Genomic DNA, 23,246 nt, shown 5'->3' on the forward strand with positions numbered 1-23,246 from the left:
GAGGCAAAGCCTGTCTTCCATCCCCAGCAGCAGCACAGCTTCCAGGACATGCAGTGCTTTGTGCTTTTTCTAGCACCCCTGCAGGTTATGGACCTCTCCCCTGTTCTACCTGCACAGCATCTATCATGACATATATTTTGCTCATTTCAAAGAAGGTGTACTCGATGCATCACATGTGCCTCATTTCCTCCCCCATACTTTTCAAGTCAAAGGTTCAGGATCTGCCATCAAAGTTACGCTTCTCACTACATCTTACGCAGAAGCCTTCCACAAAAGCTGTGGATTACAGAGAATAGATAGTTTAACCTCAGCAGCTGAAGACAAGCAGCCTGACACACAGAAGAACAGGCAGCAGGCAGGCAGCTTTTGCTGCTGCAGACACTGGAGTCTGAAAGTCAAGCACAAATTTAATTTCATGACAGCTTGAAACAGATAGCTGACATGACTAAATGTGACTCCAATATCATCTTGTTAAATTTGAACCGAGACTCAGCATATCGTTATACTAAGCCAGACTAAATGGAGTCAAGGAAGTTTTTTCAGGGCTGTTGATTTTAAAATGAATCACAATACAGAACTATAATTGGATATGGCATGTAATTTAACAAAATTGTTAGGCAAGGCTATTTTTCAAACAAGGCAGCCTTTAAGCTGTGACTTAATAAAACTGCTGCCACACAACACTGCTTCATTTTTTTTGGTTATCCTAATTCAACAAACCTACAGGACAATTCTAGCCAATATCACCAAAGATGCACCAAAGAGCAATCACCTGAGCATGTGGTCCAACAGCATTACAAGGTTCTTTTGACACCATCCACTTATTAAAGCAGCAACTGGATTTGAAGACCCAGATTCAAGCAATCTGTTTGCAAGTCTGTATATATTTTGCATAACAGCAGAGACCCTTTTTGAAATGTGGTCATCCAGCCTCATATCAAAACACTGTTTGACTACTAATACTTTGCACTGCATTTCAGATTTTACATGTGCCATAAGCTGGACTGATATCAAAGCAGCTGGATTTCCTAACAATATACCTTAAATTTGTTGTGACTATATGTGCACCTTCAATTTATACACAATCTGGGTACTAGGAAAACATCAATATAAACTTTTGGCCTAAAGTTGATTTCCAGAAAAGTTTGAAGTGAGGCAGAGACACTCTGTGTTGCCACTGCACAATTAATGCTGTTTGAGAACTTCTGAAAGCTGGCTACTGCTTAAAGAAATCGGCTCTACAACTTACGTGCCACCAGTCGAGAGAGTAAGAAAGAAAGAAAGAGAGAGAGAGAGAGAGAGCGCGCACGTGAGTGCATTCACACCACGCAGGACTACCACAAAGTTCACAGTTCATGAAACAAGTAGTAAGACTAAAATAGCAACTTGAGGAAGAAAGGAAAAAAGCAGCCGCCTGTTTCTGAGTCAGAGTACAGCGTACCAAAACAAAGATACAGATGTCAGAACTAATAGCATACGCTAGCGTTACACAAAAAACTATACTTTTTCTGCTTTGAGAAGGAATTCAAGGCAGAAGTTATTTTTAAAATAATGTTTATACCATGCCATTCAACCTTTCACAAGCTCCACCGCCCTCAAGGACAACTTTCAATAAAAACAGAAATATGGAACACACTAAAAAGTCACTGGAAAAGACCATGATGCTGGGAAAGACTGAAGGCAAAAGGAGAAGGGGACAGCAGGGGATGAGATGGCTAGATAGCATCACTGATGCAATGAATATGGACTTGAGCACACTCCGGGAGAGAGCAGAGCACAAGAAGGCCTGGCGTGCTATGGTCCATGGAGTCACGAAGAGTCGGACACAACTGAACAACAACAAAAACCGGAACTAGGTAACAAGTACTGAGTATCTATTTTCCCTTTCCTCGTTCTGTCAAATAGTTATTTAAAATTCTAACAATTTAGTTGGCTAAGTGAAATTAAGATTGATAAACAGAATATTAAAAAATACATGCTCTCCTGAAGTTTCAAGGCTTATCATATGCTAATGCTCGAAATTAGTGTAAGCTTTTAGGGTGCAAAGAAATGAGCCAATGGGGGAAGGGCAGCCTCAAGTACGATATGTCATGAAAATCAGGAACTGAGTTATGACATACAGCTAAAGCAGACATACTTGGTTTAAAAACATACATATGCCTGTGTCATTTTACCACTCTAGTTGCAGATACAAAGTCTTCTAATATCATTGTAGAAGTGATGGTCCTGTGTGATCTTGATTTCAGCTATTAAACACATATTTTTTTCTGCTTTGCAGGCTAACTGCTTTGGTGAAACACCAACAATAACTGCATGTGAAAGTGCAAAAAAACCCACACCCCACCATGAAGTCTATAATATATTCAAGTGGCTATTGCAAAGGGTTTTGAAATGTGCTCCAGAGAAGTTAATGCACTTAATCCCAGTTTAGAGTAAATAAACAGCATCATGCACAAGAGGACACTCCTTTAAGAGACACTCACCTCTAGAGGTTTCGTCGAGGTCTGACTACGGTACTCTCGTCCAGCTCTTTTACCTGTCCTTTGAACTCCACTAGGTTCTCCCTCTCTCTCAGACCCAAACTGAATGTGTAAATGTGACTTTTCTGCCCTAGAACTGTATTCAAAACTAGATAAAAATGATGACTGTGACGATCCCAGTGAAAGGCTCCTTTGCAGACCATGATGGATCTTGCTCCTCCATGTAGCTGGCCTTTTCTCGGTGTGAACGCTAACACGATCCTCCAAATTTGAGGTCAAGCAGGCGGATGCACTTAAATTAGGGTAGGCTGCAACAGTGGGCATGCTGGAATAGGACCCAGCTTCACACTCTGGTGCAGGTATTCCATGAGAGAAGTGAAATGAAATACAGGAACCTCCAACTGATATATCCTCGCACGCTGTGCATTCAGGGCCATCTCTGGCCCACAATGAGCTGTTCAAATATAGTTGCCTAACATCCCTACTTTCACTAGGAGGACAAGTGCTTTTAGAGAGTCTAAATCCATTGACCACAGTTGAGAGGGAACCCTTGGATGTTGCTTTGTCTTCACTTTGCACCTGCTTACTATGAGACATCTGAGAGGGTTGCCCATTTGGTAGAGGAGATATTGGAGACATTGGTGGAGTATTTGAAGGGCTCTTTGGGAAAATAACCAGAGATGAGCAACGCTGTAGGGGAAGTTTTGTTTCTCTTGTTGCTGGCAGGTTTGTTGCCCTCGGTGCATGTTCGGAGTTGTCTTGGTCAAAAATATTTCTGTCTGAAGAATCCTGTATAGTACTGCTTCTGTGGGGAGTGGATTTGTAGTTCATGGTTCCATTTGCAGAGCTACCATAGACCATGTTAGCAGAAAAACTACAGCCATCTCCAGTAGAGAAGGGGCAGCTACTGCCATCGCTGATTACACCACTGCTGTATGACCCACCATCACTTGTGGTACTTGTACATGACCCATAGTCACTCCCAGCACTACTAGAGGCTCCTTTATCCCTGGTTGAGATGCTGCTGAGAACACCACCGAATGCTGTGATATCAGCCAAGCTGCTGCTGGTTGTTAGCTGGTTAGACTGATGGCCAGTCACATTCCTGTTGCAGCAGTCCCCTTTCTTCCTTGTACTGGCCAAGGACAACAAGTGGTCTTCAGAAGCCACAGGCTGGAGACATCCACTGACTCTTGAAGCCTGCAATGAAATTTTCAGTAAGGCACTCCTCTTGGGTTTCTGGGATGAAACCAGCTGTTGATCTGTCTCCTGCATTACAGAACCTGAGAGAGTTTGCTTGGGATTCTGCTCCATTCAGACAATGTTAGGGGCAGGATTCAGCTCAGGTTCTTTGACATGCATGTGAGTATCTAAGTCATCTCCAAGGGTTTCTGATAACGGATCAGTATGACTTCTTCGGCTGCGAAGTGCAGTCTCAACTGCCTTGCCATTTGTTTTCATTTCCACAGAGAAAGGTCAGAAAGTATTTTCTTCTGAAGTGAGAGGCAGCTGCCCAGAACCCCACACCAGTTCATCTTTAGCATGACCAAGAAAGCCCACCAGAAGTATAGGTAGCTGGTGGCCCAAAAGTTGCCTGAAATTAGCAAGTCATTCCCACACCGCTGTGTCTCATCTCCCAGGGCTGCTTCTGGCGAAGAGCACTCGATTCCAAGCGACCTTTAAAGCTCAACTCAGCTGCAGCACAGCTAACACTGCCAGCCTTGTCTGAATTCTGTTCTAACTTGTGCAGGGTTATTGCAAGGCAAATTAACTCAACAGCGGTTCTTCCTACAGATTCCTACAGCTGCCCTGGCTGAATTTGGGTCTGTGCTTTCTTTAGCAGCGTATGGCCACTAATATTTTTACTCAGTGGTTTAGAGTTACAGGAAGTTGGTAGGCATGAAGTTCCATGTAATTATCACATCTAGAATTCAATTGTTAAAGATCAAGCATGGTAGTAATCTGATAGGAGTATGTTCTACATAAATAAAATAGCAAGTAGCTTCAGTGTGGGAGTGTTACAAAAGCAGTTACTACATACGTTTTGAAGGAAGCTACTAAAAAAGCCAGCCCTTTCATTTTGGAGGGGAGGATCACCTAATGGTGGTGAGAACAGAACTAGAACAGATTAAAAGCAGGGGATCCCCAAGAAACCAGTATACTTTTACAGCTTAAAACTTGTGGATTATTTTTCAGCAGGCTGGTGTCTGAGCTTTGAGAGAGACACTTGGATACTTTTTTACATTAAGCATGGAAGAATGTTCCCTATGTATGCAGGTATCATTGCAATAAGTGTCCCATCTAGATGTCTGCACAAGGCAAAACAGTACTCCAACATTATGGTCTGGAACCAAACCAAACCATTTTCTAAGTTATGAAGCTAAGACATTTCAGAAAACATCGACTCCAAGACCACAGAAGTTCCTCCATCAAGAGCACATTTAGTCTACCAAACAGCATAAGGACGCAATCCGATGGCGATGCCCCTAAGTCTCCAAACTCGGAGGCTTACAGGTGGAGTAGTGGAGGTGACTTTTCCCTCTGTGCTCCTCTTGCTCTGCATGTTGGCTAGAGGGGCTTTTTTAACCATCTAGCTGGGTGTTGGAGGGGAGGGAAGGAGGCCTGGGGTACATCATATCCTGGCATCCCCAGTCCCATCCCCGCCTACCAACACACCCTCTTTACCCCTTCTTCAAGGTTGCCTTTGCAACCTCAGAGAGGCAACCAGCAAGGTTCTCGCCATACCAGCGGGGAGGGGGAGGGGAGTGAGGACCCCTGGACCCCTGTCGGAGTGTTGCCTCCTGGATCTGCAGTCAGAGCACTGTCTCTAACCTCGGCTCCAGGAATCCAAATTATCCTATCTTCCCCCACTCCCCAACTCTTATGGGTCACAGGACTGGTCCCAAAGTCAATCTGGAGCATTTCTGTTCTGTTTAAAATGGTAGCATTTCATGACAGTCATTTCTTTTGCCTTTCACTTGTGTTGCTGCTGTTGCTCCTAAGCCAAATTCTTTCCTGGCATCTAGTGGCACTTTCGAAAAGTGCAGTACTGTTCTATCATCTATGCTAGCCAGTAGACATTAATTCATTTACGTACATCTTTAAAGACCCAGAAGTTACACATAATGCATTTCTGAATCCTGCCATAGCAACGTGGAATTAAACCAGAGGCAGCAGAGAACACTGTACCATTTATTTTTGTGTAGCTCACATGACTTCATATTTTCTGCTCGGTATTTATTTAACCTTTACTATAATTTCAGTTAGTTTACATTAAAGCCAGCATTTCACAGCCTCTAGAGGAAAGGAACATGATTTTTTTAATCACACCCCAGAGCTTATTTAACCCTTATCTGAGCCTTGTGAGCGAGAACAACACAGCATACTGATAACTGAAAAAGGAACTAAAGTCAGCCATTTGTGACAGTTGTCACTACCTAGATAGTCTTAAGAAGTCTATTTTTTCTCTAGAATCTCCAGTTGCCCGGAACCCGCAATTATCCAGATTTCTTAGTTCAGCGTCATGTTTTCTAAGGAGAGTTTCACCCATTTCAGTTTTTTATCCATGCAATCAGTTCCAGCATTGCCTGTACAGCCACCAATTCCCCCATGAAAGCCGTTCCACTTTTAAAATTGGCTGCTTGGCTAGAACAGAGATCTGAAAAAAACCTTGACAAGAACAAGCGGAGGAATCTTGAACTTTTCAGCATTTGGAAATAGCAATAGAAGCAAAAGGATTGCCTTGCAAGTCACAGTGCCATTGTTGGCAACAGATCCAAACTCCATAACAAGTCTAGTCAAATGTACAAGATTATAGTTCTTTCCAGCAATGAACAACCACTGACAAAAAAAAGACCTACCAAACGGTTTTCATCAAATACTTCGAAGAGAAACCTGTGCTTCTGAGGATTGACCTAGAAGAAAGTTATCCTCTGGTTAGTTGGTTTCGTAGGAAAGGAGCATTAGATACTATAAAGTTGTTTTGCACTATTGACACTACGTAACTTAAAAGGACATTAATGGACACAGAAGCCTGCTGGATAACCACATTTAACATGCAATAAAGCTCACTTACTCTAAATAAAAATTCTTCATTCCACTTTGGATTCAAGGTCTACAAGTAAAGAGACAGAGTAAGTTACTACAAGATATACGGAGCTGCCTTTTTCTGTCAGGAGTCTGCCCACAAAGCCCTGTCCTATCTACCTCAACTGGCAACAGTTTCCCAGGGTCTCAGCAGAGGTCTTTGCCAGCCGTGCTACCAAAATAATTAGCTACATGGAATTCCAATGCAGTGGAAGCAGACTGCTACATGTATCAATTCAGCCCGTGGTCCTCAAAGCAGCCCAATGGTCTGAACTACATTCACGTTGATCAGCTTTGCAGAAGAAAAACTTGTAGATCAGACCAACTGGCTGGCACTGTCTTAATTAGGTGCCTACCAAGTTCTAGATTAGTTTATTCCATACTTCCTTGAGGACTCTGCACTGAAGTCAGTTAATCTTCATATCCATTAGCAAACTAGACAGGAAAGCTGATCACCAGTAGCTATAGCTCCTTTGAGCCTTGCTAGTACTGCAACTTTGAAAGAAATCGACAGTTCTTGGCAAGCGCTTTAGAAATGCATTTCTTCTTTGTTTCTTATTTCCCTCGAGATCATACTGGACACAGAACTGGTGTTTTCTACTGTCCATTATATAATATTCCCAGCAAGATTCCTAGGGAGTCTTTAGGAATCATCAGGATTCCTAGTAGCAATGTTTTGGTGCCCCACTCTGGTAAGATTTGGGTTTTGTTGTCTGATCTAGAAAAATGCATGCCTTACATGACTACCATACTTGCAGTAATTGCTGAACACCTCTCACCCGCAACAAGGAATATCTACTATCTACTGCCATATCAACTTGGGGTGACTATCTTATAAGTACAGTGTTTGTCAATTTACTGCTGATATTTTGTATTAGTAATTCCACCTTCTTCACTTTTGTGCCAACGTTTGGTTTAAAGACAACAATGACTAAGACCTTCCTGAGCAATTACTTTTCAGGTAACTTACATGATTTTGTACTAATTCATTATGAAAAAGTGTGAAATCTAACCTTTTTAACAGTTTTTGTTTGAACACTGGTAAGGTTTCCATTCGCCGAATCACGTACTGTCACTTTCACATAAGGATCACTGTACAAATACAATAACTATGAACAGTTAGGCAGCATTGTTCTGACTGCATTCACAAGAGATTTGGGCACTGTTATTCAGAACCACTTTAAGCAGGCATACTGATCAGAGTCTCTGCTGCTTATTTTACTTACCTTGTTCCTAAGAGATCCTTCTTGGCCAGGTCAATTCCAGCTATAATCTTCAACCTCACAATCCGCACGTTTTCCTGAAAGAGAAATTTTTGTTTCTATTTAGCTTCTGGCCATGCTGCAAGCTGAATTTTGCTGATTAATAACAGCCCACAATTGATACAATACTGATGTGAAGTGAACACATGCATGAGGGGAATCCCCACCTTTCTTCTTTGTCTGCTTCCCACATTCTTTAATGAACTCCTCCTTGACAGTAGGATAACAGAACTCCAAGCCACATTTCCCTTAAATTAACTTTTGGCTTTATTGACAGGCTATTGTTTCAGGTTGGAATGATCTGACAGATCAGACACCTTTTTGGAAAGTCAAAGAATAGGAAGTTCATTATTCTAGTTTAGTCCATCTATAAAATGGACAAAAAATAAAGTTACTTTATTTAAAAGATTTATATCCCATCTTTCAAAAGACACTCAAGGTGATTAACTATTAAATACAATCCTAGATCAATAAAATCAAAATAATTAAACAGACGCAATAGCACAAATAATCAAAATAAGCACTCTGGAATAAACACAGTTTCACCAAATGGTGAAATAGGATCAGTGAGAGAGTTGTTATTGTATCTTTTTTCTTCTATCTGTTTGTTGTATACCACTTTGAGGGCTTTGAGGGGGGGGAGCTTATTACATGTTAATACATATTTGGTTACTGCAATAATTAAAAAGCTTTGGTTTGCAACTAAAAAAAGCCTTTAAGCTACCTAGGAGAATTCTAGAAGCTTTGGTCATGCACAGTAGATGGCTCGTGCACTACAGAATTTATATCTTGGGAACGCTGGGTGGGGCAGAACGGAGAACGTATGTGAGATTATGGGTTTCTGTTTAGCTCTCTCAGTATGCATGCAAGTTACTAAGCCCAACTATTTAACTAAGGCTAAGGTTAGGACATAAGGAATCGCAGAACTAATCCCACGATGAGCCCAAAGAGTTTTGCGGGTTGTTTCTCTCAAGCAGCATCTGTCAGTTGTTGTTGTTCAGTCGTGTCCGACTCTTCGTGACCCCATGGACCATAGCACGCCAGGCCTTCCTGTCCTGCGCTCTCTCCCGGAGCGTGCTCAAGTTCATATTCATTGCATCCGTGATGCTATCTAGCCATCTCATCCTCTGCCGTCCCCTTCTCCTTTTGCCTTCAGTCTTTCCCAGCATCAGGGTCTTTTCCAGGGAGTTTTCTCTTCGCATTAAGTGGCCAAAATATTGGAGCTTCAGCTTCAGTATCTGTCCTTCCAATGAGCACTCAGGGTTGATTTCCTTTAGGATGGACTGATTGGACCTCCTTGCAGTCCAGGGGACTCGTAAGAGTCTTCTCCAGCACCACAGTTCGAAAGCATCAGTTCTTCGGCGCTCAGCCTTCCTGATAGTCCAGCTCTCACAGCCATACTTTACTACTGGGAAAACCATAGCTTTGATTACACGGACCTTTGTCGGCAAGGTGATCTGTCAGTGCAACATTGTAAACTGATGCTTAAATTGAGGTGGCCCTCAAAATTGCTTTGATGTGTGTCATATGGGGAGTATCCAGAGAAAATGACACAAATTCCACTGGGCTAGTACAAGCACCTCACGTGAGCCTAAGCAGCTCTTTAGATCCTGGCTTAAGTACCGAGGCTTTCCAGAAACAAGGTCTAGTAGTCACTGGGTAAAGTAGTTTCTCTCTGGGAAACAGAAAGGAAATCATACCCATGCTGTTCGGCTTAGAGTCGCAGAAAAAATAAAATGCATATCTTGTCCTAGAAAGCAATTTTCTACCTGGTTCGTCCCTTATAGTTTGCCTTTCTCAGAAACTCAAAGGATTTGGCAGAGGGTCATGGATTCAGTTTCAAGATTATACAGACATGTTCAGTCTACATATACGAATTCTGATTCCATTTTAAAAGCAGGTTATTTTTCAGGTAACTAAACTTCCTTTCAGAAGTCCCAAAACCTATGTGTGTGTGTGTGTGGGGGGGAGATGTGGATTTTTTTTTTTTTTACAAGAATCACTGACTTTTTACAAGAGTCGTTTACTTCCTCCATGGAACGGCAGGCCTGTTGCTCATCTCTGTTGGGAGGCTGTCCAAGTGCTCCCCACTTAAATGGTAGGACAGAAGTGCTCAGGCAATTACATTTGTCTCTTGCCACGGATGTCATAGGCACTGTTCAATTTGCACCCATAACACTTGGAACATCTACACAACGTGAAGTGTGGTGGCGGATATGCAAAGGCTAATGCAAAATCTGACAAACATCTCATTAAGAAGATGCTTCAGTCTTCTAGCATGAAAGCAGAGACAAAATAGGGCAGGAAGGTGTACCTATCAAGTAGGAAAGACACACTTCCGTTCACAGCTGAAGCAAGCACTGTTGGCCACTTGGATGAAGTGGCAGGATCTCTGTCCAACAAAATACAGCCGGTCCCTTCCCAACAGCTACTAGCAGCAGAGAACTGGCAGTAAGACCCCTGAAATGGTCTTCTGAACAGTGACATTCCCCAATATCTACATGCATGTTAGGAAGCAAGAGCAATGAGCATCTCCCAATTTCTGGAAAAGGGCTCCCTCCAGGGGACAAATAAGCCTTTGAACAAAGCCTTTTTGTTCATAAGCCTTTGAACAAGAAACAGAAAGCAATGTTAAATTAATATCCTCCCTCTCTAATACACACACACACTTGTACTCCCCAGTTATGTACTCACTACCATTTCCTCTAGGGCTATTGGGGAGGAAAGGAAACATTCCCAGTGCATAAAACCTTTCTACACAGAGATCAGCCATTAGACGAGGAGAGCAGGCAGTACCGGAGAGTTTTCTTGAATGCTTCCCAATGAGTGCTTCCTTATTCTGCTCTGGAGGCAGATGCTAACGTCTGGGTATAGTCCTTCAAGATTCCAGTTATGTTAAAGGAACATGATTTTCACATCTGAACCTGCTGCAAAAGTTTGGACAACTAGCATTCTGTTGTGGAACACTCTCTCAGGGGCCTTCTTAAACAAGGTAGAAATACACCAGATACTAAGGAGGGAGCTTGAGGAGAACCTCCTGATCTCCAAACAGAAGTTCCTAGGTACCAGCCCTGCAGAGGATTGAAAAGCTCTTTAAAATTCCCAGCTTCTTGCATGCTGGAAGTGTAGGACTTGAGCACAGCAGGACAAGATACACCAACAACAAAGGAGCCTACCTAATAGAAGGGATCATTATTCCCCATTGTATTCCTCAGGATAGGTTTCCCCTGCTCTCCACCCGCCACTTTTAAGAAAGCAAGGAAGGTGTTGAAATCCCATTCTGCTACACAACATCCCCTAAGCCTCATTCCAGCAAGCGACTCTAGACTCCATCAACTTACATACCCTTCCAGGGGGCCAATTCTGCCTAAACAGACAGTTGTTGCCATCATGGACCCAAGAACTTTAAAGGAGTTTTCCTATCCATAATAGGAAAGGTGTCAGTTTCCAGCAAAATACAGGATGATTGAGGAAGCTGGGTGCAGGAATGCAACAATGCTTCCATAGGAGCAGGAAGAAAGATGGAAAGGCGGGTGTAGTATGAAAAGCCACTCTCCCTTTTGTAGTTACTCAGCCACAGCTGGATGAAACTGGAAGAAACACCAGTGAGATGTTAAGCAGAGCTAAGTGAAGATTTTGACCAAATACATTCAAAACTTTGCAAATGTAGCTAACATATCTGATAGAAAGTTTTAAGTTACAAGGACTCTCCTTAGGCCAAACCTAAGTAGTGTGAAGCTACTGTAGTTCCTAGAAACTAGCAAAGCTTGCATAGGAACATATTGGTGTATGACAATTCACTCACTCTCCCCCTTCTCTGTCTGTCTGTCTGTCTCTCGCGCTCTCTCTCTCTCTCACACACACACACACACACACACACACAAATCAGCTTTTTGGAACTGAGGGGCCAACAGCTCCAAAAAATATGATATATCTCCCGGCATGAGAAATGCAAGAAATCTATACACTAAATGTATTCAAACAGCAAAAACACAAACTGCTATTAGGATATTTTTCTTCAATACACTTAGATTCAGAGCTAAGCACAACATATGTAGTGTCAAGCCTATCATTCAGCACAGAGTCTTCAGAGAAACCTTTTCTTATTAGAGATCTTGTATGGTTTTATCATGTAGAATACTCAAATCCTGGCAATACACGACGAGCAACGATGAGCAGAGCAGAGCAGAGCAGAGCAGAGCAGAGCAAGCTGCTCCAGCTGGTCCAGGGACTACAGAAGCAAGCAAGCTCCTAGCGGGCGCGCGACCAGAGCGAGCGGACAGGGGGAGCAAACAGGAGTTGGCCAGGGGAGTTCGGCAGGGGAGGTCAAGGGGGAGGTCACTAAATTATTTTTCTTTTTTAATTAACTTTTTTTCATTTATTTTTCTTGTCACACACACTTCCACACCAGTGGGACTCTGCTTTTAACCTCTACTGAGTAGAGGAGCAGGCGCAGGCTAGTCTAGAACAATCACAAAGCTAGACACAAAAAGGGAAAAGAGGCAATGGAAGGACTCCAGTGGTGGTGACCTGCAAGGTGTGTGCAATGTTTGTTTTCTTGCCTGAGAACAACATGGCCTACACCTGCAACAAGTGCAAGTTGATCACGCTGCTGGAGGAAAAAGTAAGTGGACTGGAGCGGCGACTGTCGACCCTCCGGGGAATAAGAGAACACGAAGCGTTCTTGGACAGACTGGGGGAACTACAGCAGCAAAGGGCAGACCAGAAGCTTGAAGAGCAACAGCAAGATGAGGCAGAAGTGGGAAACGCTGAGGTGAAGAAAAATGGAGTAGAGGATACTCCGTGGAAAAGGGTGACAGTTAGGAGAAGAAGAACTAGATGCCACTCTGCACCAGTGGAAGCAGTGGAGCTGTGGAACCGATTCCAGGTACTTGCAGATGAGACTGGAGGACAGCCTGCAGAGGAAGAATCACAGGGGAACCTGCATGAGAGTGAGCAAGAGGCTGAAGGTCAGTCAAACAGAGGCGATGAAACCCAGACCTACAACAACAAGAAGAGAAGAGTGGTAGTAGTGGGAGACTCCTTGCTGCGTGGGATCGAGACTCAAGTATGTCGCGAAGACCCATGGACTCACCAGGTATGTTGTCTCCCGGGAGGACGGATTAGAAAAGTGACTGAAAGGTTGCCTGCACTCATAAAGCCCACTGACAGGTATCCCTTTCTTCTCATCCATGTGGGAACAAAGGATACCGCCAAGCGGAGCTACAAAGAGATCACGTCAAACTTTGAAGCTTTGGGAAGGAAACTCAAGAACTTTGGGGCCCAGATAGTTTTCTCATCCATCCTTCCAGTAGTTAGAAGAGGGATAGAAAGGGAACGAAAAATACTCCGGGTGAATGACTGGCTACGAAGGTGGTGCCGATGAGAGAGATTTGGATTCTGGGAACACGGGCCATATTTCGTGGAAGATGGGCTGTTGGCAAGGGACAGGTTGCACCTCACAAAGGCTGGGAAGAATGTGTTTGGCCACAGCATGAAGAACTTCATCAGGAGGGCTTTAAACTGAATCCTACGGGGAAGGGAGATGTAATGTTGGGGGTAACAATGGACGTAGGCGCATGCACTGCAACGGAGAGAACAGCTCTGATAGCGCCCAATAATAGTCTTCAGACACATGTAGGAAGAAAGCCAGACTATGAAGCACATGGTCTTCGATGTCTATATACTAATGCCCAGAGTATGGGAAACAAACAGAACGAACTTGAATTCTTAATACAGGAGGGAAATTATGACTTGATAGGTATAACTGAGATGTGGTGGGATGACTCTCATGACTAGAAGACGGCAATTGAAAGATATAACTTGTTCAGAAAGAACAGAAAGGGAGGTGGGGTTGCACTGTATGTGAAAAATACATATCTCTGCCCAGAAGTACAGGAGGATGAGCTTGGTAGCCCCATCGAGAGCATCTGGATCAAAATAAATGGAGCAAAGAATAAAAGGAACCTGGTGGTCGGAGTCTACTACCGGCCACCCAACCAAGGAGAAGACAAGGATGAAACTTTTGGAAAGCAAATAGCCAATGTTTTAAGGAAGCATGATGTAGTAGTAATGGGGGACTTCAATTTCCCCGATATTTGTTGGGAGACAAATTCTGCAAAACATGGCCCCTCCAGGAAATTCCTGACTTGTGTGGCGGATAACTTCCTCCTACAGAAAGTAGAGGAAGGAACTGGAGGATCGGCTATCCTTGACTTGATCCTAACCAACAGAGATGACTTAGTGAATAAAGTAGCAGTTACAGGAACTCTGGGGGAAAGCCACCATGTTATACTTGAGTTCTTGGTTCCAAGGGAAGCAAAAGCTGAGAGTAGTCAAACGCGTACCCTGGATTTTAGGAAAGCTGATTTTAATAAACTCAGAACAATGATCAGGAAGGTCCCATGGCAAGCGACTCTAACGAGAAAAGGAGTCCAAGATGGGTGGGAGTTTTTAAAAAAGGAAATTCTCAAGGCACAATCACAAACCATTCCAACAAGAAGAAAAGGTGGAAGACAACAGAAGAAGCCAATGTGGCTTCACAAAAAGCTTAGGGATGACCTGAAAACAAAAAAGGACACATCTAGGAAGTGGAAAGAAGGCCAAGTAACAAAGGAAGAGTACAGGCAGATAGCACAGAATTGCAGGGATGGCGTCAGAAAGGCTAAAGCGGAGAACGAGCTGAGGTTAGCGAGGGATGCTAAAAACAACAAAAAGGCTTTCTTCAGCTACGTGCATAGTAAAAGGCAGAGGAAAGAAATGGTGGTTCAGCTATTAAATAAGGATGGCAAAACGATAACAGATGACAAAGAAAAGGCAGAGGTGCTCAATTCCTACTTTGGCTCAGTCTTCTCCCAAAAGAGGGTCTATGACCCCCCTGGCAAAGGCGAAGTACAGGCTGAAGGGGCAGGATTGCAGCTTGAGATCAAGAGGCACATGGTCAAGGAACACCTAATGACTTTGAATGAGTTCAAATCTCCAGGGCCAGATGAACTCCATCCTAGAGTCATAAAGGAACTGGCAGAAGAACTCTCAGAACAACTGTCTGTTCTCTTTGAGAAATCATGGAGGACGGGGGAAGTGCCAGATGACTGGAGGAGGGCTAATGTGGTCCCTATCTTCAAAAAGGGTAAAAAGGAGGAACCTGGGAACTACAGACCAGTCAGTCTGACATCAATCCCTGGGGAAATTCTGGAGCAGATGATAAGCACCTTGAAAACAATGCAGTGATTACTCGAAGCCAACATGGATTTGTCAAAAACAAGTCCTGCCAGACGAATCTGATCTCATTTTTGGATCAAGTAACCTCCCTTGTAGACCATGGGAATGCTGTAGACATCATATACCTCGACTTCAGCAAAGCTTTCGACAAAGTGCCCCATAATATCCTGATGAGCAAACTAGCTCAAAGTGAGCTAGATGAAACAATGATCCGGTGGATCCACAGTTGGCTACAGAATCGGACTCAAAGAGTGCTTCTCAATGGGACTTTCTCAAACTGGGGAGAGGTAACGAGTGGGGTACCGCAGGGCTCAGTCCTGGGCCCAGTGCTCTTCAACATTTTTATGAATGACTTGGAGGAGGAGGTGCAGGGAATGCTGATCAAATTTGCAGATGACACAAAATTGGGCGGGATAGCTAATACTTTATGGCCTTGTAGGCCCCTTCCAACCCTACTATTCTATGATTCTATGATTAACAGTAAATACATTATTTTATTTTACAGGGATTTCATCAACCCCCTGCAATGTTTACTAGTAGCATAACAGTATTTACTTCATACTTTTTGTGTGTTTATTCTTATTTCCAAAAACAGAAAGGTAGCCCATGTGACTCTGTTTTGGTGATAAGGCAGCATTAACCACTAACTGCAGTCTCCCTTTTCCCAACAGTATTAGCAGGGGGTGGGGCAACCTGCTGAAATAGCAGCCATCATAAAGAAATCTCCATTCAATTGTTCCTGGCAGCCACAACAACCAGTAACCACTTTATCTTATCTTTTTGGCATAATGATGTAGCAAAGATAAATCAAGAATGCACACCAAAGTCAGAGACGTACAAATCCATTTTTTCTACCAACTCCACAGGTGATCAAAAGCCAGAATGCAGGCACATTAAACCTCTACCTACTGGCTGCCTTCCCAATACCATTCCTCTCAGTAGCCAACTGTGGGTTAATTTACCTGCCGGGTGGATTTTGCAGTGTGCCAGGTACCATTTTTCATGGTGCTCGGGGGAGCCCAGCTTTCTGTGCCGTGCAAACCCAGGCAGCAAGGGTTGTTTGAGACTTAGACAACCCTCAAATAATGCTAAAACAAGCCATGGTTTATTTGAGGGTTGACTAACCCTCAAATAACCCCGCCGCCTGGTTTCACATGACATGACAAGCCATGGAAAACCAGCTGCCCGTGGGCACTCAGCATGATGCGACAACCTCTGTGGGTAAATTAAGTCATGGTGGGCTGCTGTGTCGTGCGAACCATGTCATTATGTGTTAGTTTGATTCTATAGAACAAAAAGGAACAAATGTCATGGGGATAAATTCTTTTAACCCGTTTTATCCTGGCAACATAATGCTCTTAACTTTCTCTCACACTGCCTACTAAGGCAGTGACCCAACAGGAAGGAAGGCTGATGACAGGTTTCCCTTGATATTAGGACTGCTTCACACATGGTAATTATACTACAGAGATGTCACTTCTGTGTAGGAAAAAGCACGCACACCATCATGTGTGGTAAATACATATGGGCCTGTTTTGCCGCAGTGAGACAGACAAGTGCACCTTCACATATGGTGGTAGAGCTGCTGCAGCAGCAAATGAGAATCACGCCCCTTCTACAGCAAATTTAGTATACATGGCCAGCTGTTGCCATCCATGAGGCCAAACGGTGTTCATTTCCTAGCTAGTAGCCCATCAATTTATGGATGCTGAACTTAAATGGCATTTGATGGGGAAGGTGTTGGAATATGGCAGGAGCTGCCTCCCTCTCCCATCACTCCCCATATTTGAGCTTCTCCTCCTCACCACTTTTGCCTTCCCTTCCCTTTCCTGACCACTTCTACTTGCTGGGGTTCCTCAGAGAGCAAAGTAGGGATGAGAGACAAGGAGGAATGAGGGGAACTGGGGCTGGCAGAGAAAGAGAGAGCAATACATGGAGGTGTTAAAAGCAGGGTCAATATCTGGAGAAGCACATGGCCCATCATTTGTTCCATCCAGGACATCAGCATATATGAAGCTGCCTTATACTGACTCAGACCAACCCTTGGTCCATCTCGCCCAGTATTGTTGACACCAACTGGCAGCAGTGGCGCTCCGTGGTTTCAGGCGGGATCCTTTCCTAGCCTTATCTGGAGATGCCAGGGATTGAACTTGGGACCTTCCGCATGCAAAGCAGGGGCTCCGCCACAGAACTGTAGTCCCTCCCCACAGTAGTCCAAGTGACAGCTGAAAAGGCTGGTGAGAATGGGGCGGGTGGGGGAGAGATACATGGAGGGGTTAAAAGGAGGGATAATTCTGTTGTAGATGAATTCCAAAATCTGTCTGAAGCATTAGAATCCTGACTTTCAGTAAAATCTTTCAAGGTGGCTAATGGATTTTTTTTAAAAAATCAAGGCTGCAGCGACTTCTCAAGAGAAAGTGAGAGGGGGCAACGGGGCCACTTGACCAGCCCTGCTGAAGGCCCCCCCCCTCCACAAGGCTCCTCCTCCCTCAGCTGTCACCACCAGCTGCTACTGCAGCAGGTTGTACAGACTGGGGGAGAGGAGAGGGGAAGCAGGCCCATCCCACCAGCCCTGCTGGGAGACTTAATTTCCCTCCCCTCTTTGCTCCCCGTTGCTTTTTCCTTATACGCTGCATCTTTTTAGATTGTAAGCCTGTGGGCAGGGACTGTCTTCTTTTACTGATTATTTGTAAGCTGTTCTGGGAGCCTTTTTGGCTGAGGAATGGGATAAAAAAGCTTCAAATAAATAAGCAGCAAAAAAGCAGATTTTTTTAAAGGATTATCCATAAAAAAACCTAGAATAATAAACCCAGCTTAACTTGTTGCCTAGAAGAGGACAGAGTAGGCATCACCTAAGTATCCTTCAGAAGGGAATTCCACAATGGGGGCACTACCACAGAAAAGGACTATCTGTAATCACTACCTCCCATCTAACCTCTGAAGACATCAGGAACACCCAGCTGACGGCCTCAGGCAAAAATCTCAGACAGATCAAATAACTGACCATGACAACAGCTGAAATAGCAAGCAAAACTTTGGCTTTATATCGAGTTCAGGATGCTCGTTCTGAAGGGGTAGCACTTTTATCTGACTTGGTATATCTGGACTAAAAAAAAAAAAAGGTAAAGGTGTCCCCAACCAGTCGTGTCTGACTCTAGGGTGCGGTGCTCATCCCGTTTCTAAGCCGAAGAGCCAGCGCTGTCCGAAGACGCTTCCGTGGTCATGTGGCTGGCATGACTGAACACCGAGGTGCACGGAACGCTGTTACCTTTCTCACCGAGGCAGTACCTATTTATCTACTTGCAATTTCTTGCTTTCGAACTGCTAGGTTGGCAGAAGCTGGGACTGAAGACGGGAGCTCACTCCGTCACGCGGCACTCGGGTCTCGAACTGCTGACCTGCCGACCTTCCAGTCTGCAGTTCAGCGTCTTAACCACTAAGCCACCGCGGCCCCATAATATCTGGACTACTGCCCATTAAAGACAGATTTCTTAAACGGGATATGTCTGGTTTTTTGTGGGTTCAACTCAGGCAGGGATTATGGCTAAAAGAGCTGACGGGCAGCCAAGGAAGCCAGTATTAATGCATGTACCAATCTGGATTTGTCCTTGGGGTGTCACTAGAAAGAAGTTATTTAAAGCAGAACAGGGGCGGATGGAAGGAGCACTGGCAGAACAGGACAACAGCAAGGACTTTACAGTTTTGCCTCAATATTTATTTATTTATATTTATTACATTTATATCCCGCCTTTTTTCCTCCAAGGAACTCAAGGCGGTGTACATACTCCTCCTCCTCTCCATTTTATCCTCACAACAACAACCCTGTGAGGTGGGTTGGGCTGAGAGTCTGTGACTGGCCCAAAGTCACCCAGTGAGCGTCCATGGCCGAGTGGGGACTAGAACCCGGATCTCCCAACTCCTCAGTGTGTTGATGTGGCACTGTGCTTCACACCATGATCTGTACTGTATAGAAGGGGCAAAACTGGTCTTTGCAGTAATGCATGGCAGACAAAACATGGGATCACGTGCCACGGTGAGATGATCTTAAGCACAAAGAACAAGAGATTATCGGAAGCTTCACGTATTTTCCTGAAGGGTATTTTGCAAGATCGGGAGAAATGGGGCAGAGTTACTGAAGGTCTTATGGGTTTGTAGTTTGTTGGTGATGTTTTTACGTTGCTGAGTTGAGATATACTTTGATCCTCAAACTGTGGGCGGTCCCTTGTCCAGCAGGTGGTGGTCATGGGGCTAATTTAGGCTCTGCTATGCATTTACATCACAGCAGAACTTGGATGTGAACTACCTGTTGTACATTATAGGTGAGCTGACATGAGAGGGATAGAACACAGTCTGAGACATTGCCTCTTCCCACCTTAGGAACCAAGTACATTGTAAAAACAAGGTAATCGGAACAATGTACCAGGTAAAAACTGAATGTCCTCAGGACAACCTAATACCAATTCTTGCAAAGCTCATCGTAAAAGCCTGCAGCCAGAGATTCGGGTGCTGGAGACCTCAGAGGAGCACTACCATTCAGAGCAAACAGGACAGACTGAGACAGACCAGCAGCAGCTTCGCATGGTCACCTGCTTCAACCTCATCTAGTCTCAGAAGTCAGTCAGGATAGCGAACCTTCCCTGTGCAGGGTTGGCTCAGCTTTTGAGCGTGAGTGGAGAGGAAGCAACAGGGGTGAGGGCTCTCTGTTCTGCTGCAGCCAGACAGTCATACCCTAGAAAGATAGGGAATTCTATTTTCCACCCTTAAAGGCAATCTAGGAATAGCTTTAAATGAATACATTTCAAATAACTGAATACATACAGCAACCCCTAGCAAAATGGCTGAGGGGCTGGATTTTCCAAGGAGAAGGCATTGCAGCTGGGAGCATCAGTGGAGGCAGCACTACTTTTGACAGCAGATTCACACGGAAGAGTAGCTGTGGTGCAAGCCCAGGAGTCTCTTGCAGGCCCTGTTCATCTTCGCGCCCCACTCCACCTCCTCTAGCCTTGCTTACTTACTTAATACCAGCAAATGTCTGGCTATACTCTTCCGTAGAAAAAGATATGTGCATACACGCCTCTGAGCACATAGAGTGTTCCTTCCCTGAGCACCTGCAGCCTGATCCAGAACCCCCAAGCAAGGCTCCCACAAACCCCGGCACTTATTTTAAAAACAAGGAATGATGCATGCCCGTGTAGATGTCACGGTTTGCCGCGATTCCCCACCCCTGACCGTTCATGACCGGGGACAGCAGCAGAGAGATGGCTCGGCGGGCTGGGAGGGCATCCCAGGGCACGGCCGCGTGCTGCCGACCCCGCTCCCTCCCTCCCAGGTGGGAAGAGGGTGCAAGGGGAGGGCTGTTTTGGTGGCCCACAAGGGGGAAGAAGAAACCAGGGCTCCCACGCCACAGCCTTTCTCCGGGGCACGCAAGAGCAGCATGCGCGCAGATCCTCTCTCACGCACGCGCGCTTTAACTTAGCCGGGCTGCACGAAGCATCCCCCCCGCTCCCGCCGCCAGAGCAGCATCGCCCCAACGCACGGAAGGGCCGGGAGCATCGCGGGCCGGGCTGAGCCGCCCGCCCGGCCTTCAGACAGGGGCTTCCGAAGGTCAGGCACGCGCTTCTGAACGGGGCTGCCCCGACGCGCCCCGCGGGTGCCAGGGCGCGGCGCCCCCACGGAGGAAGAACCGCCCGGCAGGGCGCGCCGCGGGGAGAAGGGCCGAGGCCGAGCGGGAGGCGGCCACGCAGCGCCGCTCCGCGCCTCCGCCTGGGGCTCCCGCCGCCGCCGCCGCCGCCGCGCCCGCCCAGGGCCTCGCTTTGCCTCGGCCGCCGCCGCTCCCCGGCGCCAGAGGGCGGGCGGGCGCTTCCACTCAGGAGCCGAGCCGCTCCTGGGAGGCGGGCAGGCGCCGGCCGGCCGGCCGGCCGCAGACTCACCTCCGCGCCGCCCCCCGCCGGCAGCCCCAGCACCTTCGCCGGCGAGGCGGCGGCCATGGCCCTGCGCGTCTCCCCGCCCGACGGGCCGCCGGAGTCGGGCTGACAGGCCGCGGCGGCGCCGACGCAGCGCCCGCGCCACGCCCAGCTAGGCCCAGCCGCGCCCCCGCCGCGCCGCCAGCCCGCGGAGAGCGCGCCGCCCACGCCTCCGGCTGCGCGCGACGCCGCTCCCGATGGGCGCGCGACCGCGGCGGGGCCCTCGCGTCAGCGACGCCCTCCCCCGCGCCCTTCGCTCCGCCCCGGCCCACCGCGACGGGCTGGCGCCCGCGGTGCCCCGCCTCTTCTGCCCGAGCCCGGGGCCGCCGCAGCCCGCCCGCGCGCCTCCAGGGGGGCCGTGGGCGTGGCCGCGCGCCGTCTTCGCGCGGCCCGGGCCCGGCCCGGCGCCACGGCCGAGGGAGCCGCGTCGGCCGCGCGCGCCGCCCTTGCCTGGGCCGGGCGGGCCGGGGCCGCGGCGCCGCGCCTCGCCGGCAGCAGCGCGCGGCACGGGGGCGGCCTTCCCGGCGCCGCGGCCCGCCATCCCGGGCGGAGGGGCGCGCGGCGGCAGCCCTAGGCGCGCGCGGCCGCGGCGCGTTGACACGCAGAGGCCGAGCCGGCCGCGAGGCGGGCGGCCCCTGCGCGGCGCGCCCTCAGCTCCCTCGGCCGGCCGCGCGCGCTCCGTCCCGGGCCGGCAGCCCTGCGCGGGGCGAAGCGGGCGCGGCGCTGATGCGCTGCCGCTCCCTCGGGCTGCCGCGGCCCCGCCGCTGAACTCGGCCCCGCCGGCGGCGCGGAGGCCGCGGCGGCGCGCAGCGCGTCCCCGGCCTCGGGGGCGCCATTCCCCTGCGCCCGGTGGGGCGGAGGGGCGCCCCTGGGGCGAAGCTGCCGCCGGCCCCTCGCGGGCTCGGGCGCGGCCGCCGGGCGTCCCGGAGGGCGCGCGGCTTCAGGGCGGGAGCGCCGGGCGCGGCGGGCTGGCCTGGCCTGGCCTGGCGGCGCGGCCCCGGAGGCCTCCCTGGAGGCAGCGAGGGGCGCAGCGGCTGTGCGCGCGCGGAGCCCGGAGTTGCCGGCCGCGGCGCCCCGGGCTCGAGTCTCGCCTCGGCCGTGAGCCCTCGCGATGCTGCCCGACGGCTCGGGGGGCCCAAGGGCTGCCTCGGGCTGCTCTGCCCCGAGGAGCCCCGAAGCCCGCGCCGCTGCAGGCCCGGGCCGGCCGATGCGCCCCCCTGCCTCGGGGCGGCCACAGGGCCCTGGCGGGGCGGCGGCGGCGCTCTCCGGCCGGCGCCGCCTCGGCAGAGGAGGGGAGCGAGCGCCCGCGCCCAGCCTCCGCGCCCGCCGCGAGCGGCGTGGCGTGGCGCGGCGCGCTCCCCGCAGGGCGTCGGAAGCCGACTCGGCCCGCGCAGGCCCGGCACGTCCGGCGCTGGCGGCTCCCCGGCGCCTCGGCAGGCTGCTCCGGCCCGCCTGGAGAGGCTGCTGGGGATCGAGCGGGGCCGTCTGCGCGCAAGGCGGGGCTTGCCGCCGGCTGCAGCCCAGCCCTTCTCCTGGCTGCGGCGGCCGGCCGGAGCGAGGCCGGCAGTCTGAGGGGCTCCCGGTGCGGCCTCCTTGCGCCGGCCCCCATCCGAGGCGGCTGCCGCAGGCGGCCTGGGGCCGGCCGCTGTGCTCCCCGCCGCCTCCGGACGTGCAGCGCGGGCACAGTCCCGCCTGCCTGGGGGGCCGTCCCTCGCTACGAGCTCTCGGTCGCCCGGCCGGGCTGGGCGAGGTGCAGGGACGCGGGCGGGCCAGACGCGGTAGAGCTGCGCATTGGGGCGTTCTCCGAGGAGGGCCGCCGAGCCGAGGCAGGCGGAGCGGGCTGAACGCCCCGAAGCGCGCTGCAAGTTCGAGGCGCCGGCGCCCCGCTCAGGCCCCCGAGGCCCCCCGCGTCTTCGTGCCCTTTGCCGCCGGCCCTCCCACGTTCTCCCACGTTCGCGTGCCTTCAATAAACGGCTCCTCGGGTCTGGCTTAGTATAAAACGTTTTATTGTTTCTGAAAACATTAAAAAAAACAAATTTGGAGCACTTCCAATAAAAAATTAACTGAAATGCTACTGCAATATCCAACTACTGTCATTTCAGCAGTACAACAGACAACAAAACACTAGAGGAAGTCTGACTGTGCGCTAGATGAAAAGGGGGACGAGAGGGTGGGTTTTTTCTTTCCTTATAGAAAGCACAGTATAGTACAAGACTTTATATAAACTTCAGATG

At 48.5% G+C, this 23,246-nt stretch overlaps 1 protein-coding gene and 1 pseudogene across 12 annotated transcripts in view; both read right to left on the reverse strand.

Moving 5' to 3' along the window:
• The window catches only part of NEDD4 (NEDD4 E3 ubiquitin protein ligase), a 66,658-nt gene extending 45,116 nt beyond the window's left edge, over positions 1-21,542 (reverse strand). The window contains exons 1-8 of one of the 11 annotated variants that reach the window (XM_084816520.1): positions 19,868-21,537; positions 19,636-19,778; positions 17,081-17,283; positions 11,174-11,418; positions 7,793-7,866; positions 7,580-7,658; positions 6,556-6,594; positions 6,341-6,394 (exon numbers count right to left, since the gene is read on the reverse strand). Coding sequence is in view for 2 of the 11 variants with exons in the window: in XM_084816515.1 (XP_084672641.1) it covers positions 6,341-6,394; positions 6,556-6,594; positions 7,580-7,658; positions 7,793-7,866; positions 20,980-21,036 (303 nt within the window). In the remaining 9 variants the exon portion in view is untranslated. Of the gene's footprint in view, positions 1-6,340; positions 6,395-6,555; positions 6,595-7,579; positions 7,676-7,792; positions 7,867-11,173; positions 11,419-17,080; positions 19,779-19,867 lie in introns of all 11 variants that reach the window. The other 10 variants (XM_084816519.1, XM_084816518.1, XM_084816517.1 and 7 more) reach the window with 10 other exon arrangements.
• Positions 958-6,331, reverse strand: LOC146336878 (E3 ubiquitin-protein ligase NEDD4-like; annotated as a pseudogene). The gene has a single exon (XR_014785286.1). The product of XR_014785286.1 is annotated as an E3 ubiquitin-protein ligase NEDD4-like (transcript).
• Positions 21,543-23,246: the final 1,704 nt, after the last annotated feature.

The sequence above is a fragment of the Heloderma suspectum genome, chromosome 11, assembly GCF_057233095.1.
Source record: "Heloderma suspectum isolate Gila_16-S chromosome 11, 16-S_ref, whole genome shotgun sequence".
NCBI lineage: Eukaryota > Metazoa > Chordata > Lepidosauria > Squamata > Helodermatidae > Heloderma > Heloderma suspectum.